The sequence below is a fragment of the Bos mutus genome, chromosome 7 (genome assembly GCF_027580195.1).
Source record: "Bos mutus isolate GX-2022 chromosome 7, NWIPB_WYAK_1.1, whole genome shotgun sequence".
Lineage (NCBI taxonomy): Eukaryota > Metazoa > Chordata > Mammalia > Artiodactyla > Bovidae > Bos > Bos mutus.
Genome location: NC_091623.1, coordinates 52,929,339 through 52,950,668, shown reverse-complemented (window position 1 = coordinate 52,950,668; position 21,330 = coordinate 52,929,339). Strand labels below are relative to the sequence as shown.

At 43.2% G+C, this 21,330-nt stretch overlaps 1 protein-coding gene across 5 annotated transcripts in view; it reads left to right on the top strand.

Moving 5' to 3' along the window:
* LOC102265059 (zinc finger protein 791-like) overlaps positions 1–21,330 on the top strand; it is a 75,954-nt gene that overhangs the window by 46,083 nt on the left and 8,541 nt on the right. For 3 of the 5 annotated variants that reach the window (XM_070373604.1, XM_070373605.1, XM_070373603.1), the window contains 2 exons: positions 20,895–21,021; positions 21,196–21,256. In XM_070373604.1, coding sequence (XP_070229705.1) covers positions 20,988–21,021; positions 21,196–21,256 — 95 coding nt within the window. In that variant the 5' untranslated portion in view covers positions 20,895–20,987. Of the gene's footprint in view, positions 1–3,279; positions 3,489–20,894; positions 21,022–21,195; positions 21,257–21,330 lie in introns of those variants that run through there. The other 2 variants (XM_070373602.1, XM_070373606.1) reach the window with 2 other exon arrangements.

Genomic DNA, 21,330 nt, shown 5'->3' with positions numbered 1-21,330 from the left:
AGCCCAGCCCCTGCCCACTTTGCAGCTGGCATCTGACAGTGGGTACTGTCATAGGATTCAACCCATAAACTGTGGAATCTGATGTTAATTCTGGTTAGTTTGTGTCAGACTTGAATTGCACTGCAGGACACCCAGTTGGTGTTGGAGAATTGGAGTTGTTTTGGAAAACATACCATGTGTTTGGTGTTGGAGAATTGGAGTTGTTTTGGAAAACATACCAGGTGTTTGCTGAGAGGTCCGCAGAAAGACTAGTGGGGAGTCCAGTTGACTCTTTGCCTCCCACCATAGCACTGCCCTCTGGCACTGGTAGGATCCCAGTTGGTTAGCCTCTAATGAAATAGATTTTTTTTTGGGGGGGGGATATAACTGATTAACAATGTTGTGATAGTTTTAGGTGAACAGCAAAGGGACTCACCCATACATGTACATGTATCTATTATCACTCAAACTCCCCTCCGATCCAGGCTGCCACATAACACTGAGCAGAGTTCCTTGTGCTATACAGCAGGTCCTTGTTGGTTATCCATTTTAAATATAGAAGTGTGTATATATCCATTCTAAACTCCCTTCTCCCTGTTTTTCCCAAGAACTATAAATTCATTCTCTAAGTTGAAATACATTCTTTTGAGGACAAGACTTATTAAAAAGTGCAGAATATTGTAGGCATATTTCAAAATGGCTATTTTTCAGTCTCTTTCCAATTTTGGAGACAGTACTTCACCCTGTGACCTCAGTCCTTTGATAGATTTAAGAAGAGTCATTGATTTTTAAGTTTCTTTGCTTTTTATAAAAAGTCTGTTTGTTGAGGATGGTACTGTAACCTTTTAAGCTCCTTATCTGCTGATCAGAGGTCTCTAACTCCATTTTTTAATGTTTGACTGCTGATATCTTCTTCCTGAGTGGAGAAAACCCAGTTCTTCCTACCTAGGCATCTCCTTTACTTTTACCCAGAACTCTTCAGTCCTGATACTTCCAGTCACCAAATATGTGAAGGTTTTACCCCCACAATAAGTAATTCTCTGTGACACCAGTGGGGTGTCCTACAACTTAACTCAATCCTAACACTATCTGCCCTGGGACAGCATCAGATTCTACAGGTTAAGAGCTAAGTCTCGCAAAACTGTCAGCACTGCCCCCCACACACAATTTCAGATGCCAATCACAAGGAGTAGGTCCCCAGATTACTCACAACTTCTGTCTGACATGGCTACAAATCAGAAGTTCTCACAGGCCCCTCCTTGGGTTCTGTTTGCAAGAGCAGCTCACAGAACTCAGAGACACACTGAAGTTATTAATACATTTACCAGTTTATTAAAGGATATGATAAGTGATACAGGTGAAGTGATACATAGGGTGAAGTCTGAGAGAGTCCCTTGGAGCTGGGGTGCATCACCCTCCCTGTACATGGACCACCAACCTGGAAGCCCTCTGAATCCCCCCTTACCACTGGGATTTTATGGAGGCTTCCTCATGTAGGCATGATTAATTGTTAACTTCATTTTCAGCCCCCTCCCCTTTCTGGAGGATGAGGGAGGGTGTTGGGCTGAAAATTCCAAGTTCATGATCATGACTTGGTCTTTCCAGTGACTGGCCCCTCACCCAGCAGCCACCCAGGAGCCCAACCAGAGTCACTTCAATAGAATGAGAGATGGTCCTAGTGCTCTTATCCCTTAGGAATTTAAAAAAATTATTTATTTGGCTGTACTGGGTCTTAGTTGCAGTATTCAGGATCTAGTTCTCTGACCAGGGATCAAATCAGGCCCCCGGCACTGGGGGTGGGGAGTCTTAGCCACTGGACCACCAGGGAAATCCCTCCCTTAGGAATTTACAAGGGTTTTAGGAGCCCTGTGCCAGGAACGAGGGTCAGAGACTAGGATATATTTTTCCTATTATGTGACTGATGACAACTTTAAAGTCTTACCCCTTCTTCCCTTTGTGCCCCAAATCTGTACAAGGTGATAAGAAAGGCTGCATGTGATCTGCCACCATAGCCTATGCCCCTAAGCGCAGCCTTAAAAAAAAAAACAGGCCAGACTCCTCTCCACTATTCAACCAACCCTTAGGTGGAGGTCCATGTTCCGCCTTTCTCTGCAGGTTATAGAAAGAGTAACTTGGTATTTATATATACTGCAATATTGTTGTTTAGTCCCTAAGTTGTATCTGACTCTTGCAACCCCATGGGCTATAGCCCACCAGGCTCCTCTGTCATGGAATTCTCCAGGCAAGAATACTGGAGTGGGGTGCCATTTTCTTCTCCAATATATACTTTAATAAACCGTACTTATTTGCTCTATTGATAAATCCTCCAGATCTTTCCATAGCAATACCCTTTGTTTATAAAAACTACATATGATGATGAACTCAGGGAACCCATCCTTTCTTAGTTGACACTTGGCTTCTTACTGATTGTTGTTGCCAAAACCATGAGTGAAAACTCAGATTGCCACTTTATAGGACAAAGTAATATACAAATTTTGTTGCCAACCTTAATTACTGCTTAAAATTTCTATCAGCATGTAAAGCAATTATCCTTCAATTAAAAAAAAAATCAGCATATATATTTAGAAAAGAATATACAAAATGTTTCCTGGCTAGATTTAGTGATAATTGAAACATCCTTGGAATCTTCATGAAAATTCATAAATGACCTGTGGGCGGTGGTGAGAGAGTCCCCAACCTTCCCATGCCTCATTCATCACCAACCTGCCCCTTACATGATGGCGGTTGTGATTCTCTGTTTATTCTTCCATACCTTCACCATCTTTTATTTTTCACTCTGCAATTTCCTTTCAGTTTTGCCTCCTTTGACCTTTCAACGAATGAAAGAAATTACATTGAAAAGGTCTTCCATGGTTTCTCGGTCTGTGTTTCACACATGCCCTGAAGCTTCATGGCTGGTCTAGGATTGTGGGGTTCACCCTCCCACTTGAGCCAAGTGCCCCCGAGGATGGGGTAGGATAAGGGGGCTTTTCAGTCTTCCAAACGCGGGAGAGTAGGTAGGGAAGAATGGGTCTCTCTCACAGCAAATGGTCAAAGATCAAAAGTGGGGCGAGACTCATTATTACACATGGTGAGGCCACATCTCAGTGTCCGTTCTGGGGAAGAAGTGTCACAGTTCCGTGAGGGCCTCGCGGCCATCGGATTCAATGCAGGGACCATGGAGGGGCCTCCCTGCCAGGTCAAGGTCCAAGCAAAGACGTGACCTCCGGCCTGCTGTCACTCAGGCACGGCAGGGCGGGGCCTTGCGAGCTGTCCAATCAGGGGAGTCGCTGGTTACGTACGTGTGAGCGCCTGTAGGCCACGCTCCAGTGTCGGGCGTGGGTGGCGTGGACTGCGTGCTGGTTCCCATTCGCTCCCGCAGCGCAGCAGATCCCCTTCTCTGTGTCCTTAAAAGGCTCCGGTGGCTCCGCGGCATCCTGTCAGTGTGACCTGCGCTTGCCGCGGCAGTCGGGGAGTGGATGACTGGGAAGCCAAGAAACCAAAAAATGGTGAGCTGGGAGAGCCGGGTGTTGGAAGAAGGGGGCTGAGGGACCTGCTGGAACTGGCCATGGTGGGACCTGGGCCTCCCCGTGGTCAACTTCGGACCCGCGGACCCGAGTCCACCCACCCTGAGCGCGGCACGCAGTGCACGGACTCAGCGGGCAGTTGGGACCCGGGGCGGCCTCTCTGCTCACCGCTGCGGCTGTGTCTGCTCCAGGTTGTGTGGTGTCCACGGAGAGGGTTGTAACGGGACAATCGTGACTCAGTATTCGGGGTCCCTGCATTAGAGGAGCAGCGGTCTGTGGGGTCCCTCCTTTCTCCCCGGGGCGGAGGAACTCTCATTTCCCCTCACTTTTCAAATGTATGAAGAACAGTGTCACAAATCCACGACCCTGTCTCCCTACTCCAGCTCTTCCCAGGGCAGGAAACAAATGGCTAAATTTCCAGATCTTTCCTGATATTCCCAAACGCCATCTTCCCCTTTTCAGTTCATAGCTTCATTATTAACTACTTGCCCTCTGTGGTGCATTTCAAGCTACGCAGTATTTTAAATTGTTTATTATTAATCCACAAGGGCCATGAATGACTCTTTAAAGTTTAGTTTTTTGTCTGTGTATGTTTTCCATGAGAAGAAACCAGAAATTAACCACCGGGAACTACACTGTATTTAAGTCTTGTGCCGTCCCCTCCTTACTCCACCCCACAAGCTTTCCCAGCCACAGACATCCTATTTTGTTTAAGCCCTTTGGGTGGAGGTTCCTCTTGGGAGACTCCTGGGTGATCGGTCTTTTCATCATAGTTCCAGGTCAGCCTTGTCCCTCCCTGAGTTTGTGACCTTATTCACTTTTAAGCCTTTTTTTAGCTGTATGGGTCCTAGTTGTGGCATGTAGGGTCTAGTTCCACGACCAAGGATTGAACCCTGGTTCCCTGCAGTGAGAGCGCAGTCCTAGCCACTGGACCACCAAGGAAGTCCTAAGTTTCCATCTTTAGTAACTGTAAATGTATTTAATCAATAGATCTTGAAAGAGAATATAAAATATTTCCAAAGGGGAATAAAGAGGTGAATTTCAGAAAAAATATTCCATTATACCATTCCATTAGTTACATTTTTTCTTTTTTTTGTCACATAACTGACTGTAAATAACATTCAAGATCTTTTTTTTTCTTTTCTTCAATTATTATTTACAGTTTCTTGCCATGGAAATGATAATTGACTGACATTTACTTTCTGAAAGGAATAGATATTTGTGTTTTGTTCTTGAAATAGAAAAAAATGCCTTACAGTTTTCCTCCCTTCTTTGTACATAAATACTGGATTGAATGGTTCTGTTGGATTATTCAAACACTGGGTATGTGTCATTTAAAATATCAATGGAGTTCATGATAATGACAGTGGGGAGCCCAGACCTGTGGGCTCTTAGCTCTTAGCTAAGGCTCCCTTGAGCCTACAAAGGGAAGTACTCAGAGGACCAACTGTTCTATCTGGGGAGCCTTCCCCTGCAAGTGTCCTACCTGCTCTCACCAACCATGGAAGGAGCCTTTATAGTGCGAGAAGATACAGCCCTGGAAAGGTGGGGATGCACTTTCGACGGTGGGGGATACAGAGTGACGCCCTGAGACCCTAACTGTTGATTACCAGGTTGAACTTTGTACTGTAACTGTACATACGAATTACTCATGATTTGAGTGTGTTGAGAAAGTCTGTGAAGGTCAGGAATTGTGTCTTCTTGGACAAGAGTTTATGAATTGGCGAGTTCATTTATGTTAGAACTTTACATTGAATCTGGTGAAGAGTTTTCTCACTTGTAAGAATTGAAGTCTGGAAAGGGAGCATTTGTTGGAGCCTCCAGAGTTCATTTCTGTGGCTATTCATGTGGCTGACCCTCACCACTGACACGCTCTCCATTCAGTCGCTCAGTTGTGTCTGACTCTTTGTGACCCCATGAACTGCAGCATGCCAGGTTTCCCTCCTTCACCATCTCCGGGAGTTTGCTCAAACTCATGTCCATCAGATCCGTGATGCCATCTAACCATCTCATCCTCTGTCATCCCTTTCTCCTCCTGCCTTCAATCTTTCCCAGCATCACAGTCTTTCCTAATGAGTCAGCTCTGACACACTCCAGGGGTTGTATTCCCACAGTGGGAGATCTGAACCTCAAGCCTGGAAATCTCAGTTTCTTCTGAATTATAGGGAAATAGGCTGCTAATCTCACTGATTCAAATATTTACATTTCTTTCCTTGTATACATTTATATATTGAATGTTGCAGGTTTTTTTAAAGATTTTTTGATGTGGACCATTCTTAAAGACTTCATTGAATTTGACATTGCTTGTTTCATGTTTTGGGTTTTTGGCCCCAAGGCATGTGGAATCTCAGCTCCCAGACCAGGGATTGAACCTCTACCACCTGCATTGGAAGGTGAACCCTGAACCATTGGATCACCAGGGAAGGCCCTGTTGCAATTCTTTAGTTTCCCTTCATAGTCTGTGACATTGTTTTAAGTGTTTATGATTCTCAAGCTTTCGGTGTATGTTGACAGAGAGACATTGGGAATAAGACAAAAAACTCTGGAACTAAACAGAATATTCTTTCCTTTTAGGCAAGAGATCCTCAAGATATGAGAGGAGTGTATTTGAGTTCTTAGGTGGCTTTTACATTTGTAGGTCAGTTTTTTGTATGTGCTTGTCCTTAGAGAACTTTGAAATTCTAAGTGTTACAGTACTGCTGAAGCAAATGAATTCATGAGGAAAACTATTTAAAATATACATAAAATCACTGAAAATCCTAGTATATTTAATGGATTACATGCAAATTCCTCATGCATTACGTGTTACTTATTTCTGAAAAAGCTCCCAGAGTGAGCTACAAGAAGCTATGATGTCCCCCTGTTACTTTTGTTAAAAGGAGATTTGAAACTCTTATTTTTTATGGTTTAAACTTTTATAAGGGTTAGCATTTAAAGGAGTAAATCTTAGAAGGGTTTCCTCTGTAGATAAGTAAAAACTAAACTTAAAAAGTTCAAAGCAAAAGTAAGTTAATTAAAATAAAGGCTATTAAATATATAGTATATGCATATTACTCAGTTAATTTTAAATCATCATGGAAGGTTAGCAAAAACCTGTAAGATAAGACTGTCAAAAGTAGACTCATGCCAGGGCGTCCTGGCCTCTCAAGTGGTCTTGCTTCAGCCGCTCCCAGATAACCAGTGTAGATCATTTTAAGGCTTTAGTGAAATTTTTTTTCTTTACAAATTTTAATTTCTGGCCACACTGTGTGGCATGTGGGATCTTAGTTCCCCCACTGATTGAACCCACACCCCTTGCCCTGGAAGGCAGAGTTTTAACCACTGGACCACCAGGGAAGTCCATTTCTTGAGCATCTTGATTTGGTGCTTCTTTATCAAAAAAGAAGCAATTGTAAATGCATATTTTTCTTTCCCACCTTTGTCTTTGTCATGAGTAGTCAGACATTTTTTTTGCTTTTTGTTTCAGTTTAAGCCCCACTGATCTGTTAAATAACAAAAATACAATTGAATAAATTTTAAAGGTTTAATTGGTTTTATTAAGTGATTGAATCAGACAGCATCGCATCTAGGGAGTGGAGAGGTGTCCAAAAGGAAGGCTTAGATGGGTAGAAGGCCAAAGGGGTATGGAAAGAGTGAATTATCTTGCTTTGAGGGATAATAAAAACCTATATGGCTGATTACCTCAGTGGTGCTGGCCAGCAAATTAAAAGCAAAAATAAGCTCAGACTGGTATAAGATGACATTCCTGGGGGAGATTCTTCAGCGATCAGCCTTCTTTGTGGCCCAATTCTCACATCCATACTACGGGAAAAGCCATAGCTTTTGACTGTATAGACCTTTTTTGGCAAAGTGATGTCTCTGCTTTTTAATACACTGTCTGGGTTTGTCATAGCTTTCCTTTAGGGGTCTACTGTTTCTTTTTAACACCTTCTTTTTTCCTTTGTGCCCTAACCTGATGAGAAGTCTGGGTCCTCCACTCTGGAGATGACAGGAGGTTCCAGCCACACAAGCTCCTGGCTTTGGGCAAGAATTTTTGCCCCAGTCCCAGCCTCCAACTACAATGAACATCCAGACCAGGCTCCTTTCTGCTTGAGAGGAAGGAAGATCTGACCCAGTGAATCATAAATTAAATTTTAATTTAGTTTCTGCCACTGGAAAATTATATTGCTAAATGGAACTCCACTGACCTTTATTGCTAATTACTTAATATGGCCCAATGTAAATAGGGTTTTGAAGGATGGAAAACCATTATACAAACCTGTTTAGTGAGGAAGTGATTAACCCCTCCTTTTAATTGGAGAAGGAAATGGCAACCCACTCCAGTACTCTTGCTTCGAAAATTCCATGGACAGAGGAGCCTGGTAGGCTACAGTCCATGGGATCACAAAGAGTCGGACAGGACTGAGCAACTTCACTTCACTTCACTAATTGGCGTATTTGGTCTGTTCACAAACCTGGAAAGAATGAATGACATCTCACATTGGATTATGGCAACCTTGAGGCTGTTGTTTCACCAAATAAGCCCCAATTCCCAGCCCCCATCATTTTGGAAATGACTGACTTCATCCACTCAGCAGCTGCTAAATATCCTGCCCTCACAGATTGGGCTAAGTCTTTTCTGTTCAGTGTCTCTTTCAGCAGCCTCTCAGCACACTTGGCCTTCACCTTTACCTGGTGGCCTCAGAGAACCTCAGCACCATCGCCACTGCACACGGTCTCTGCAAGCAGGTCTGACCCGCACCACCTTGTGCCTTGAGCATGAGTGATGTGACATTAATGACATCTCTTCTGAGGACATCAGAACATAAAAAATGTTGAAATATATTTGAGCCCATTTAAGCTATTACTTGTAAAATGGCCCACCTGGAATAGTTCGCACAAAAAAACAAAAAGGCTGTGGACTCTGGTGAAAATGCCAGATGACAGGCATTCCCCTCTGCGCCGTCAAACCCTGAGTCACAGCAGAGGCTTCAGGGACCTCCACTCCTGCCTCTGGAGTTTCCCATCAGGCCTGAAGCTGTCCACAGGCTTCTAACCAAGGTCCTGCCCTGGCCTTGCACTGTAGGCCACTCGAGCTGCAGTTACATCTCCTGACGGAGCTGTGCTGAAAACAGATAACCCTGAAAATGGGACCTCCCATCCAGATTCCCATTAGGATTTGAAACCCTGTAAACAGCACCCCAAGAGCTCAGCACAGCTGTGGGGACCCCCCTGAGACAAGATAAAGCTGACCCTGGGACCCCCACCATAACCTACCTGCAGGAGGCGTGGAGGCCTTCCCCCTCCTGGGTCCCTTGCCAGATGCTAAAGGTCATCACCCCTTCTCAGACCCCTAGGCTCCCTGTGGGCTCCTTAGGATTCCCTGAGTGACGAGCAAGGGGAGTTCACAGACTTCAGAACGACATCTCCACATTCATACATGATCCAGGTTTTCACCCCTTAGTTGGACATCCTGCTAAAGGAGGGGACTCAATGGTCCACAACACACTCAACATCAGCCTGTCGTCTTAGCCCTGACCAGCAGTTGCCTTGGGGAGCATGTGTTTACTGACCCCTGGGCAATCGTCTAAGAGTGTGTGATAAAAGAATTCTGGCAATCTCTTGCCTAACAGGTATCCCCAATATACATCAAGGTAACACTTGTCTGTATATATACTGAGGCCTCCCTAGGACACTCTTAACCACATCAGAGCACATCCGTTGGAACACGGCATTCAGTGGGGTTTTAATTCTCTGTTTGCAGGATACAGGCCTTTATAAGAGTGCCATAGTGACTGAAGTAACTTCAAATCAACTGAACAAAGATGGCCTTTTTCAGTCATCTGAGATGAATATTAATGCCTTTTTTACTTCATCTTCTTTTTTTTCCCTGATAGATGTTACCTTTCTCTACAGCAGTTTTAGGTTTATAGAAAGCTTGGTTACAAAGTACAGAAAGGTCATACTTAACCCCTCTGCCATCATAGTTTTGCCCTGTTTTTTATATCCTGTATTATTGTGGTACATTTGTTAAATTCGTTGAACCAATGCTGATACATTACAGTCCACATTTTAGGACAACGTTGACTCTTGTTTAGACAGTCTGTGGGCTTCGGCAACGTAAAATGAGCTTGTTTCTGTCATGTCCATGTCGTGTATTCTACTTTCATGCCCTGAAAGTCCCCTGTGCTCCCCCTATTCATTTATTCATTCCTCCCTCCCACCCCCAAATCCCTGCAGACGCAGATTTTCCATTGTCCTGTGGTTTTTTCCCTTTGCAGAACTGTGGTTGGAATAATACAGTATGTAGCCTTATCATGTTGGCTGCTTTCACTTAACAATGATTTTAAGGTTCTCTCTGTCTTTTTGGTTTGATACCTTGTTTCCTTTTAACAGTGAATAACATTTCATTATATTGATGTTCCAGTGATTATTTTTCCATTCACCTGTTGGAGAATTTCTTGTTTACCTGTAAGTCTTGGCAATCATGAGTAAACCTTTTATAAACAATTCACACACAGGTATTTTTATGAATGAAGATGTTCTGGGTGGGTTTTGTTTTTGGCTGTACTGGGGCTTCCTTGCTGCACCAGCTTTTCTCTCGTTGTGGAGAGCAGAGGCTACCTCTAGTTGCTGTGTGCAGGCTTCTTGTGGTGGTAGCAGCTCCTGTGGCGTAGCCTGGGCTCTAGGACACAGAGGCTGCGTGAGGTTCCAGGTCCTAGAGCACAGGCTCAGTAGTTGTGGTGCATGGGACAGCTGCTCTGCGACATGTGGGATCCTCCCACACTGGGGATCAAACCTGTGTCTCCTGCATTGGCAGGCAGATTACCCCGGAGCCACCAGGGAAGCCCCTGTGACAGCAAGTTTTCAACTGATTTGGTAAACTACAAAGGAGCCTGGTTGCTGGATTATACGGTTAAGTATTGTAAGAAACTGCCCGTTTTCCCATGAAGGCGTACTGTTTTCCATTCCCACCAGCAGTGAGTGAGGGTTCCTGTCACTCCGCATCTTCTCCATCCTTTAATGCTTATTCTCAGTTGTTGTTTTTTTAATTTTAGGATTTTGTAACAAGTATCTAGAAATGATATTATTATTCTTTTATTTGCAATCCTAATGACATAAGACATGAGCATCTTTTCTTATGCTTGCTTACCATCCATGTGGCTTGGTGAGGGGTGTGTTCTGATATTTTGTCCATTTTTCATTGTGTGGTCTGTCTTATTGTTGAGTTTTAAGAGTTGTTTAGATATTTTGGATGCTGGTCTTTTATCAGATAAGTGGTTTGTAGAGATTTTCTCCCAGTCTGTAGCTTGTTTTCAGTCTCTTAACCCTGTCTTTCATAGAGAAAGCTGTCATTTTAATGACATCAGTTTACTGATTTTTTTTTTCCTTTCATCAATCCTGCTTTTGTTGTGTTGAATCAAAAAACTCATCACCAAACTCAAGGTCACCAAAAAACCCTCAAGGTCACCTAGATTTTCTCCTGTTTTTTTTTTTCCCCCAGTATTTTTTTTTTTTAATTGAAGTATGGAGTAACGGGCAAATTTGGCCTTGGAATACAGAATGAAGCAGGGCAAAGCCTAATAGAGTTTTGCCAAGAGAATGCACTGGTCATAGCAAACATCCTCTTCCAACAACACAAGAGAAGACTCTACACATGGACATCACCAGATGCTCAACACTGAAATCAGATTGATTATATTCTTTGCAGCCAAAGATGGAGAAGCTCTATACGCAAAAACAAGACTGGGAGCTGACTGTGGCTCAGATCATGAACTCCTTATTGCCAAATTCAGACTTAAATTGAAGAAAGTAGGGAAAACCACTAGACCGTTCAGGTATGACCTAAATCAAATCCCTTATGATTATACAGTGGAAGTGAGAAATAGATTTAAGGGACTAGATCTGATAGATAGAGTGCCTGATGAACTATGGGTGGAGGTTCATGACATTGTACAGGAGACAGGGATCAAGACCATCCCCATGGAAAAGAAATGCAAAAAACCAAATGGATATCTGGGGAGGCCTTACAAGTAGCTGTGAAAAGAAGAGAAGCGAAAAGCAAAGGAGAAAAGGAAAGATACAAGCATCTGAATGCAGAGTTCCAAAGAATAGTAAGAAGAGATAAGAAAGTCTTGCTCAGCGATCAATGCAAAGAAATAGAGGAAAACAACAGAATGAAAAAGACTAGAGATATGTTCAAGAAAATTAGAGATACCAAGGGAACATTTCATCCAAAGATGGGCTCAACAAAGGACAGAAATGGTATGGACCTAACAGAAGCAGAAGATATTAGGAAGAGGTGGCAAGAATACACAGAAGAACTGTCCAAAAAAGATCTTCACAACCCAGATAATCATGATAGTGTGATCACTCACCTAGAGCCAGACATCCTGGAATGTGAAGTCAAGTGGGCCTTAGAGAGCATCATTATGAACAAAGCTAGTGGAGGTGATGGAATTCCAGTTGAGCTATTTCAAATCCTAAAAGATGATGCTGTGAAAGTGCTGCACTCAATATGCCAGCAAATTTGGAAAACTCAGCAGTGGCCACAGGACTGGAAAAGGGTCAGTTTTCATTCCAATCCCAAAGAAAGGCAGTGCCAAAGAATGCTCAAACTACCGCACAATTGCACTCATCTCACATGCTAGTAAAGTAATGCTCAAAATTCTCCAAGCCAGGCTTCAGCAATACATGAACCGCGAACTTCCAGATGTGCAAGCTGGATTTAGAAAAGGCAGAGGAACCAGAGATCAAATTGCCAACATCCACTGGATCATGGAAAAAGCAAGAGAGTTGCAGAAAAACATCTTATTTCTGCTTTATTGACTATGCCAAAGCCTTTGACTGTGTGGATCACAATAAACTGCGGAAAATTCTGGAAGAGATGGGAATACCAGACCACCTGACCTGCCTCTTGAGAAACCTACATGGAGGTCAGGAAGCAACAATTAGAACTGGACATGGAACAACAGAATGGTTCCAAATAGGAAAAGGAGTACGTCAAGGCTGTATATTGTCACCCTGCTTATTTAACTTCTGTGCAGAGTACATCATGAGAAACGCTAGGGTGGAAGAAGCACGAGCTGGAATCAAGATTGCCGGGAGAAATATCAATGACCTCAGATATGCAGATGACACCACCCTTATGGCAGAAAGTGAAGAGGAACTCAAAAGCCTCTTGATGAAAGTGAAAGAGGAGAGTGAAAAAGTTGGCTTAAAGCTCAACATTCAGAAAATGAACATCATGGCATCTGGTCCCACCACTTCATGGCAAATAGATGGGGAAACAATGGAAACAATGTCAGACTTTATTTTGGAGGGCTCCAAAATCACTGCAGATGGTGATTGCAGCCATGAAATTAAAAGATACTCCTTGGAAGGAAAGTTATGACCAACCTAGATAGAATATTCAAAAGCAGAGACATTACTTTGCCAACAAAGGTCCATCTAGTCAAGGCTATGGTTTTTCCTGTGGTCATGTATGGATGTGAGAGGTGGACTGTGAAGAAGGCTGAGCGCCAAAGAATTGATGCTTTTGAACTGTGCTGTTGGAGAAAACTCTTGAGAGTCCCTTGGACTGCAAGGAGATCCAACCAGTCCATTCTGAAGGAGATCAGTCCTGGGTGTTCTTTGGAAGGAATGATGCTAAAGCTGAAACTCCAGTACTTTGGCCACCTCATGCGAAGAACTGACTCATTGGAAAAGACTCTGATGCTGGGAGGGATTGTGGGCAGGAGAAGGGGATGACAGAGGATGAGATGGCTGGATAGCATCACCAACTCGATGGACAGGAGTTTGAGTGAACTCTGGAAGTTGGTGATGGACAGGGAGGCCTGGCATGCTGCGATTCATGGGGTCGCAAAGAGTCGGACACGACTGAGCTACTGAAATGAACTGAACTGAATTGATAGCTGATTTATAATGTTGTAGTTACTACTGCATAACAAAATTATTCACTTACATATTTTTTAATCTCTTCCATTATGGTTTATCATAGGGATATTGAATATAGTTGCCTGTGCTTTATAGTAGGAGCTTGTTGTTTATCCATTCTGTATATAAAAGCTTACATTCGCTAACCTTAACCTTGTAGCTTATTTATTTTATACATCTGTACCTCTTAACTTCCTACCCTTATCTCCCCTCCCCACTTCCCATCCCCACTGGAAACTGCTGGTTTGTTCTATCTGTGAGGCTGTTTCTGTTTTGTTATTTTCATTTGTTTCCTTTAGATTTCACCTGTAAGTGAAATCATACAGTATCTGTTTTTCTTAGTCTGACTGACTTAGTACCCTCCATCTATCCATATTGTTGTAAATAGCAGAATTTCATTCTTTTTTATTGCCAAGAAGTATTCCAGTGTATATATGTACCACATCTTTATCCATCAATGTGTTGATGGATGACATTTGGGTTGCCGCCATATCTTGGCTATTTTAAATAATGCTGCTATGAACACTGGGGAGTGTGTATCTTTTTTAAAGTGCTTTCGTTTTCTTCAGACATATACCCAGGCATGGAATTGCTGGATCATATGGTAGTTCTTGGGCTTCCCTGGTGGCTCAGTGGTGAAGAATCCACCTGCCAATGCAGGAGATGCAGGTTCAATCCCTGGGTTGGGAAGATCCCCTGGAGAAGAAAATGGCAACCCATTCCAGTATTCTTGCCTGGGAAATGCCATGGCAGTGGAGCCTGGCAGGCTACAGTCCATGGGGTCGCAAAGAGTCGGACATGACTTAGTGACTAAACAACAACAGTTTTATTTTAAGTTTATTGAGAACCCTCAACACTGTTTTCCCTATTAGTTGGCACTAATTTACATTGCTGCCAAGAGTGTACAAGGGTTCCCTTTTCTCCACATCCTCACCAACGCTTGTTATTTTTGGCTTCTTAATGGTATCCATTCGGACAGGTGTGATGGGATCACTAATTGTCTTGATTTGCATTTCTCCAGTAATTAGTGATGTTGAGCATCTTTTCATATGCCAGTTTACCATCTGTGTGCCTTCTTTGGAAAAATATCTACTCGGGTATTTTGCTCATTTTTAAAAAGGTGGTTTTTCTTGGCTGCACCACACAGCAGATAGGATTTTAGTTCCCCAACTAGGGATTGAACCTGTGCCCTTGTGTTGGAAGTGCACAGTCTTAACCACTGGACCACATGGGAAGTCCCCCTTTTGCTAGTTTTTAATCAGGTTATTTTTTTTCTGGGAGTTGTATGAGTTGTTTCTGTATTTTGGATATTAACCCCTTATCAGTCATTAACATTTGCAGATATCTTTCTAATTCAATACATTGTCTTTTCATTTTCTCAATGGTTTCTTTGTCAATGGTAAGTTTGATTAGGCCCCATTAGTTAACACTTGCTTTTGTTTCCTTGACCCCACCCCCTCACCCTCTGTTCCACATTTTTCCCTATGCATCTCTTCCAAATTTGGCTGTTCCTGAGTTGTATCCTTTATCATAAACCAACCATAGTAAGTCAAGTGTCCTCCTGAGTTCTCAGAATTATTCCAGTAAATTAGCAAACCTGAGGGAGTGTCAAGGGGATCTATGAATGTACAGGCAGCTGAGTAGAAATGTCAGTAGCCCAGGCACCTTGTTTGTGGCCAGCAGCTTAAATGGGGGCAGTCTTGTGGCAGTGAGTGTTCAATCTGTGAAGTCTAACGCTAACTCCAGGGAGCGTTAGAATTGACCTGAATGGGTGGCCACATATTTTGATGACATAGAGTTGGAGCAGTAATGTTAAGAGATGCCACACATATTTGATGTACGGAGCGGGGGAGACCTATCACTGTCACGGGCTCTTTTGTCCTCTACTCCGACATTTGGAGAGCAAGAATATCTTGGGCATATTTTTAAATGGCTGTTTTTTTGTCTCGCTGATTTTGGAGACAGCAGTGTCCCCATTACCTAAATTCTCTGATGGTTCTGGGTCTAAGAAGAGTTGTTGGTTGTTAGTTGTTAGTTGGTGACTATCTTGTGAGGATGCTAATGCTAGCTTCTAAACTCCATACATGACCGAACAGGAACTGGAAGTCTCTGACCTCAATTTTTTTTTAACTTTTTATTTTATATTGGAGTATAGCTGATTAACAAACACTCTTGTGATAGTTTCAGGTGAACAGCAAAGAGACGCAGCCATACACATATATGTATCTGTTCTCACCCAGACTCCCCTTCCCATCCAGGCTGCCACACACAGAACATCGAGCAGAGTTCCCTGTGCTATACAGTAGGTCCTTGTTGGTTTTCCATTTTAAATATAGCAGAGTGTACATGTCCATCCTCGTCTGCTGACAGCTTTGTACTTTTATTCCTCTTTATTCCACTTTGTGCCCCACATCTGTACAAAATGCTAAGAAAACCTAGGGTTCCTGCCTTTGGTGCCGGCAAGCAAGTAAGGCCATAGTAGTTTCTTCCCAGGAGTATGCAAACTCTCACCCTAGCCTACCCTCTAATCTCAATTAAAAAAAAAAAAATCCAGGCCAGGCACCTTATCTTACTCTCTGAAGGCGTTTCCCATGCTTGAGAAGCCCACCCTCCCCTCCCCAGACACTTGGATTATGAAAATGAAAAGCGTCATACACTCTTGACATTGAGTGCATGTTGTCATCAGTCTAGACATCTGAGCCAAATCTTAGATGTAGTCCACATGCTTGTGCAGGAGACTGTAAGACTTACAGAAGAGGGAATGTGGCTTTTCTACTGTAACACTACTTAATCATTCTATTGAAAACTCCTTCACATCTTCCTATACCAGTTCATGTCACCTTTTATATATGTTTATTAAATACACAGATAATCTATTTTTGGCTGCGCTGGCTCTTCCTTGCTGCCTGCAGGCTTTCTCTAGTTATGAGAGGGGAACCACTCTTCACTGGCAGCGCACACACCTCTCACTGTAGTGGCTTCTCTCGTGGAGTGTGGGCTCTGGGGCCCGTCGGCTTCAGGAGCTGCAGTGTGTGGGCTCTAGAGCGTAGGCCCAGTAGTCGTGGCCCACGGGCTTAGTCGCTGTGCAGATGTGGGATCTCCCAGATCAGGGTCTGTGTCTCCTGCACTAGAGGGCAGACTCTTCACTGAGCCACAGGGAAGCCCCAGCCTTTATTTTTAAAAAATAAGTGCAGGGGTGAGGTTATGTAACCAATTCTTTCAAAATAGACCTCTGTCTTATTAGCAGTTTTTGCTGCCAGAATCTGAGTTAAAACTCAAGATTGCCCCATCACAGGGCAAACACAGTAAAATTATGTTCTTCTCCAAACTTAATTCCTTTTTTTTAAATCATCACATATTTTCCAAAAAAGAATGTACAAAATGCTTTATTGGAGTGTGTAGCAATAATAAGAGTATAAACATCTTTGTAACCGTGAAGATTCATAAGTGGGCCTTTGGGCAGTTTTTAGAGTCTTTTGATGTTCTGCTCCCCAGCTCATCTCCATGCTGCCCATAGAGGATCTCTGTTGATTCTTTAGTCATACCTTTACCATCTGCTCTTTTCACTATTCAGTGTTGTTTTAGTTTTGTCTGCTTTAACCTTTCAATAAGTATTAAATTACATTCAAAATGTTTTTTGGTTACTTTTAGCAGCAGACGTTTGATACACACCTAGTGTCTGAGACTGGGGGCCAGTCAAGGTTCATCCATTGCAGTGGTTATGGGGTTTGGGCTTTTTCCAGTTTACTTATTTATGTATTCTTTTTGGCCATGCTGAGTGGCTTGTGGGATCTTAGTTCCCAGGGCTCTTGGCAGTGAAAGTGTGGAGTCCTAACCACTAGACTACCAGGGAATTCCCCCTAGTTGAATTTTTAATCTCATTGAAAATATATTTTCTATATTCTTGTATCGGTCTCCAAGTACAAATACATGTAAATTCTCTGGACTCTGGAGGACAACTGATGGCGATCCAGTTCAGATTTACAGGAAATGGCAGTGGGGTGCATCTCTACTCATGCCTAATTTACATATTTGTTGTCTATGGTCATCAACACTTGGGATTATTTAGTTAACTAATTTTTGTCCTTAGAGTGAAATATAATCTGCTTGACATGTTGCCTCATTATTCCCTATTACTAAGCAAATGGACATTTTTTCATGTGTCGTCTCTCATCTTCTGTAAAACAGGTTTGGTTATTTTCCCATTATTTTAAAACTATGGTGTCCATCTTCACATACTAACCTTTTAACATCTGTATTGTCTTCTAATCTTTTGTCTTATAACTCCCTTAGTTTTAATATGTTTGCATTGGTCAGGTTCTTGCTTCAAGGCTGTTTTTTCTTTTTCTTAAATGAGAGAGTTCTCCCTATTTTTGGATCAATGAAGCATTACCTGGGACTTGTAAAAGTGTCCCAGTTTAACTGTTCACATTTACATCTATAATGAATTGGCTATTGTCCATGCAGTACAAGGGGATGATACAGTGCATTTCCCAGTTAGATAACAGATTGTTTTAGATATATTTCTGTAGTGGGAACATCAAGAACATCTTTCATATTTTCATCTATCTCCTTTAATGTTATCCAACAAAAATAAAATTTTTCCATGAGGATTATTAAATACCTCATTCATTCTTTTTTAATACCTAATTAAATGTGTTCTTAAAGAAGCCAGATGCAAGCTTCTAGATATTCTTTCCTAGTGTAATCACATAGGAGGGGCTCAGTCCTACAAGCAGCAGGTTGTGACAATACATGTAAAATACTAGCTCATTAGAAACAATACCCAAGAGTGATTGGAGGGGGTGGTGCTCAGATCATGTAAGTACTCTCTGCTGAGCATAACAAAATTCAGTCACTGAGAATGAAGAGAGTTTGTGATGTACTATAAACAATTGAGATACACCAAACCATTCTTACCAGTTAGGTTGGTGGAAAATGAAGTGAAAGTATTAGTCGCTCAGTTGTGTCTGACTCTTTGAGACCCCCATGGACTGTAGCCCGTCAGGCTCCTCTGTCCATGGAATTCTCCAGGCAAGAATACTGGAGTGGGTCATCTTTCCCTTCTCCAAGGGATCTTCCCGACTCTGGGATCAAACCCAGGTCTACTGCATTGCAGGCAGATTCTTTACTGCCTGAGCCACCAAGGAAGCCCTAGATTGGCCGGGTCACTTATAAATCCTGGTTCCCAGATAACCAACCAAGGACAAACACTGTGAGCAGGCATTCCTAAGGATCAGCCCTCCCAGGCCTGCTAGTGTGACTCTCTTCTGCACACTTTGTAATAGGACACCATTAGGAGCAAGCACTCGGAGAAGGCAGTGGCACCCCACTCCAGTACTCTTGCCTGGAAAATCCCATGGATGGAGGAGCCTGCAAGGCTGCATGCAGTCCATGGGGTTGCTGAGGGTTGGACACGACTGAGCGACTTCACTTTCACTTTTCACTTTCATGCATTGGAGAAAGAAATGGCAACCCACTCCAGTGTTCTTGCCTGGAGAATCCCAGGGACGGAGGATGGGCTGCCATCTATGGGGTCACACAGAGTGCGACATGACTGAAGCAACTTAGCAGCAGCAGGAACAAGCACTGTGGACCCACTATGGAAAGAGTAATTAGAGTTGGCCAAAGCAGGAAGTGGTTACTTCCTCACAGGTTTAACTACAACATGAACATGTGAAAATTATTTCTGCATTTCTTCTGATCGCTAAAAGTCTTACTGCTCTATAACGGCAGGGTCCAGGGCACCTTGAGAGAAATGCTACACAAATGAAAGAAGTGTTTCCATTTAAGACCATCAGTTCCTGTGAGAGAAACAAGAGATGGGGATTTCTGGCTCTGTGCCATAACTGAATGAAGAAATCCTACCATGGTAATGACTGTGAGGGAACCTTCGCTCTGTCCTGTCCACGTGGATATCAGTAGGTTAGTTAGTGATGACCCTTTACAGAGTCCAGTGTTTAGGGAAATTATGTGGCTGAGGGATTCCTCTGCCCAGAGGCTCAGCTGTTACTTTCCTGTGCCCCACAGAAGGTCATGGAAATGAGAGCAGTGGAGAGGCTGCCTCTTGAGGGAGTGGCTGGTTGAGAATCACTGCCTCCTATAACTGGAGAGGGGAAGCTTTATGTTCTTTTAGAGGAAAGAACTACTGAACCCTTGGTATTTTATAATGAAGGGCACATTCACCATCAGGCCATTGTGGTCTTCAGCAGACTCCCTTGCAAATTGCAGTTCTTACTCAGTTCCTCAAGGTCCAGGGTACACTGTTACGATTTTGCCAGAAAAGGCTCTTCTGGCATCTTATCTTTGCAGTGTATTCACATAGATGTGGTAAAGATGGTGTGAAGCTGCTCTGAGGCACATGAATATAGAGATTTTGTCTAAGTTGCCATGTCTTCGCTTATGCCTGAGCACTAACTTCAGAATAGCTTCCTAGTCCCATGAAATAGGACTGTGAAATAAAAAGGAATAACTGAATCTCTGTCAAGTAAGTAAAAGTTAATACTTTCCCACAAGATTATTTTCATTCATTATCTGATCACTACTTTTTTTTTTTTTTTTTAATTTACCTGTGCTGGGTCTTTGTTGTAGCACATGGGATCTTTAGTTGTGGCATGTGGGATCTGGTTCCTTGACCAGTGACTGAACGCATCCCCTGCATCAGGAGTGTGAAGTCTTAGCCACTGGAGCAACAGGGAAGTCCCCTGCGTCTGACTGCTTCTGGTAGCCTGGATTACTTCAGGACAGTGTGGTCAGCTGGGCCTAACAATAAGCTGGATTTACATAGGACTCTTGGCCTCTCATGTTTGATGATGGGAGTAGAAGAAAAAACTTTCAGTTCTTCACTGTTTTTTTCCATTAAAACCCCATGCATATGTGACCCTGTGCTTAATGGAGTACTGTGTGATGTGGTGGGTATTAAAGGAGATGAGTTTTTCTCAGGCAGAACTGACAGTCTTAAAATGGAAATATTTCTTTCATTTGGAGTTCATATTGCTCCAGCATGCTCTGGACCCTGCCATTAAAGAATAGCAAGACTTAAGTGATCATAGTAAAAATTAGAAATAATTTTCATGATGCTGTTCAGTTTGTGAGGAAGTGGTAGAGAGTAAGAATTTTGATTATCCCCGGGCGGTGGCGGCGGCGCGGGGGAAGGGGCGGGCGGGGGCCGGCCCTCTCCTCCCACCGCGCTCCCGCCGCACACGCTTCCAGCACCGAGCTGGCGGCGGGGCCAGCCCCGCTCCCTTCTCGCCACCGGCGCCGTTCTCGGCCGGGCGAGCGCGCGCCGCGATGGCCCGGGCAGAGCGGGGCTGAGCCCGCCGCAAAAGATTTAAAAAAAAAAGAATTTTGATTATCAGGTCACAGAATAAGTAAGTTTCATAACAGCAGCACATGTAAACTTACGGATGGACTACAGTTCCCAGTACTGTCCATCTCACCCATCTTCCTGTACACATATTTGTGATGTTTTAGGACCCAGTGGCCTTTGAGGATGTGGCTGTGAACTTCACCCTGGAGGAGTGGGCTCTGCTGGGGCCTTCGCAGAAGAAACTCTACAGAGATGTGATGCGGGAAACTTTGAGTAACCTGGCCTTAATAAGTAAGGATGATGACATTCCTTCACTTAGAGAACAAGTGCTTCCTGCCCATCAATGTTGTTCTCAGATTTGGAATGGGGAAAGGGAATTCTTTGGTAAATAAATCATACTTTGAGGTCATCATAGACGTGTGAAGTAATAATTAATTTACTGATCTTTTGGGGTCTGCATTTTAGGGGATAAATGGGAGGACCATAACACTGAAGATCAGTACAAGAACCAGGAAAGAAATCTGAGGTGAGTTGTACTTAAAATGTGAAGCTGTGTCCCACATGAGAATCTCATGTCATGAAAATTTAAAAACAAGTGGA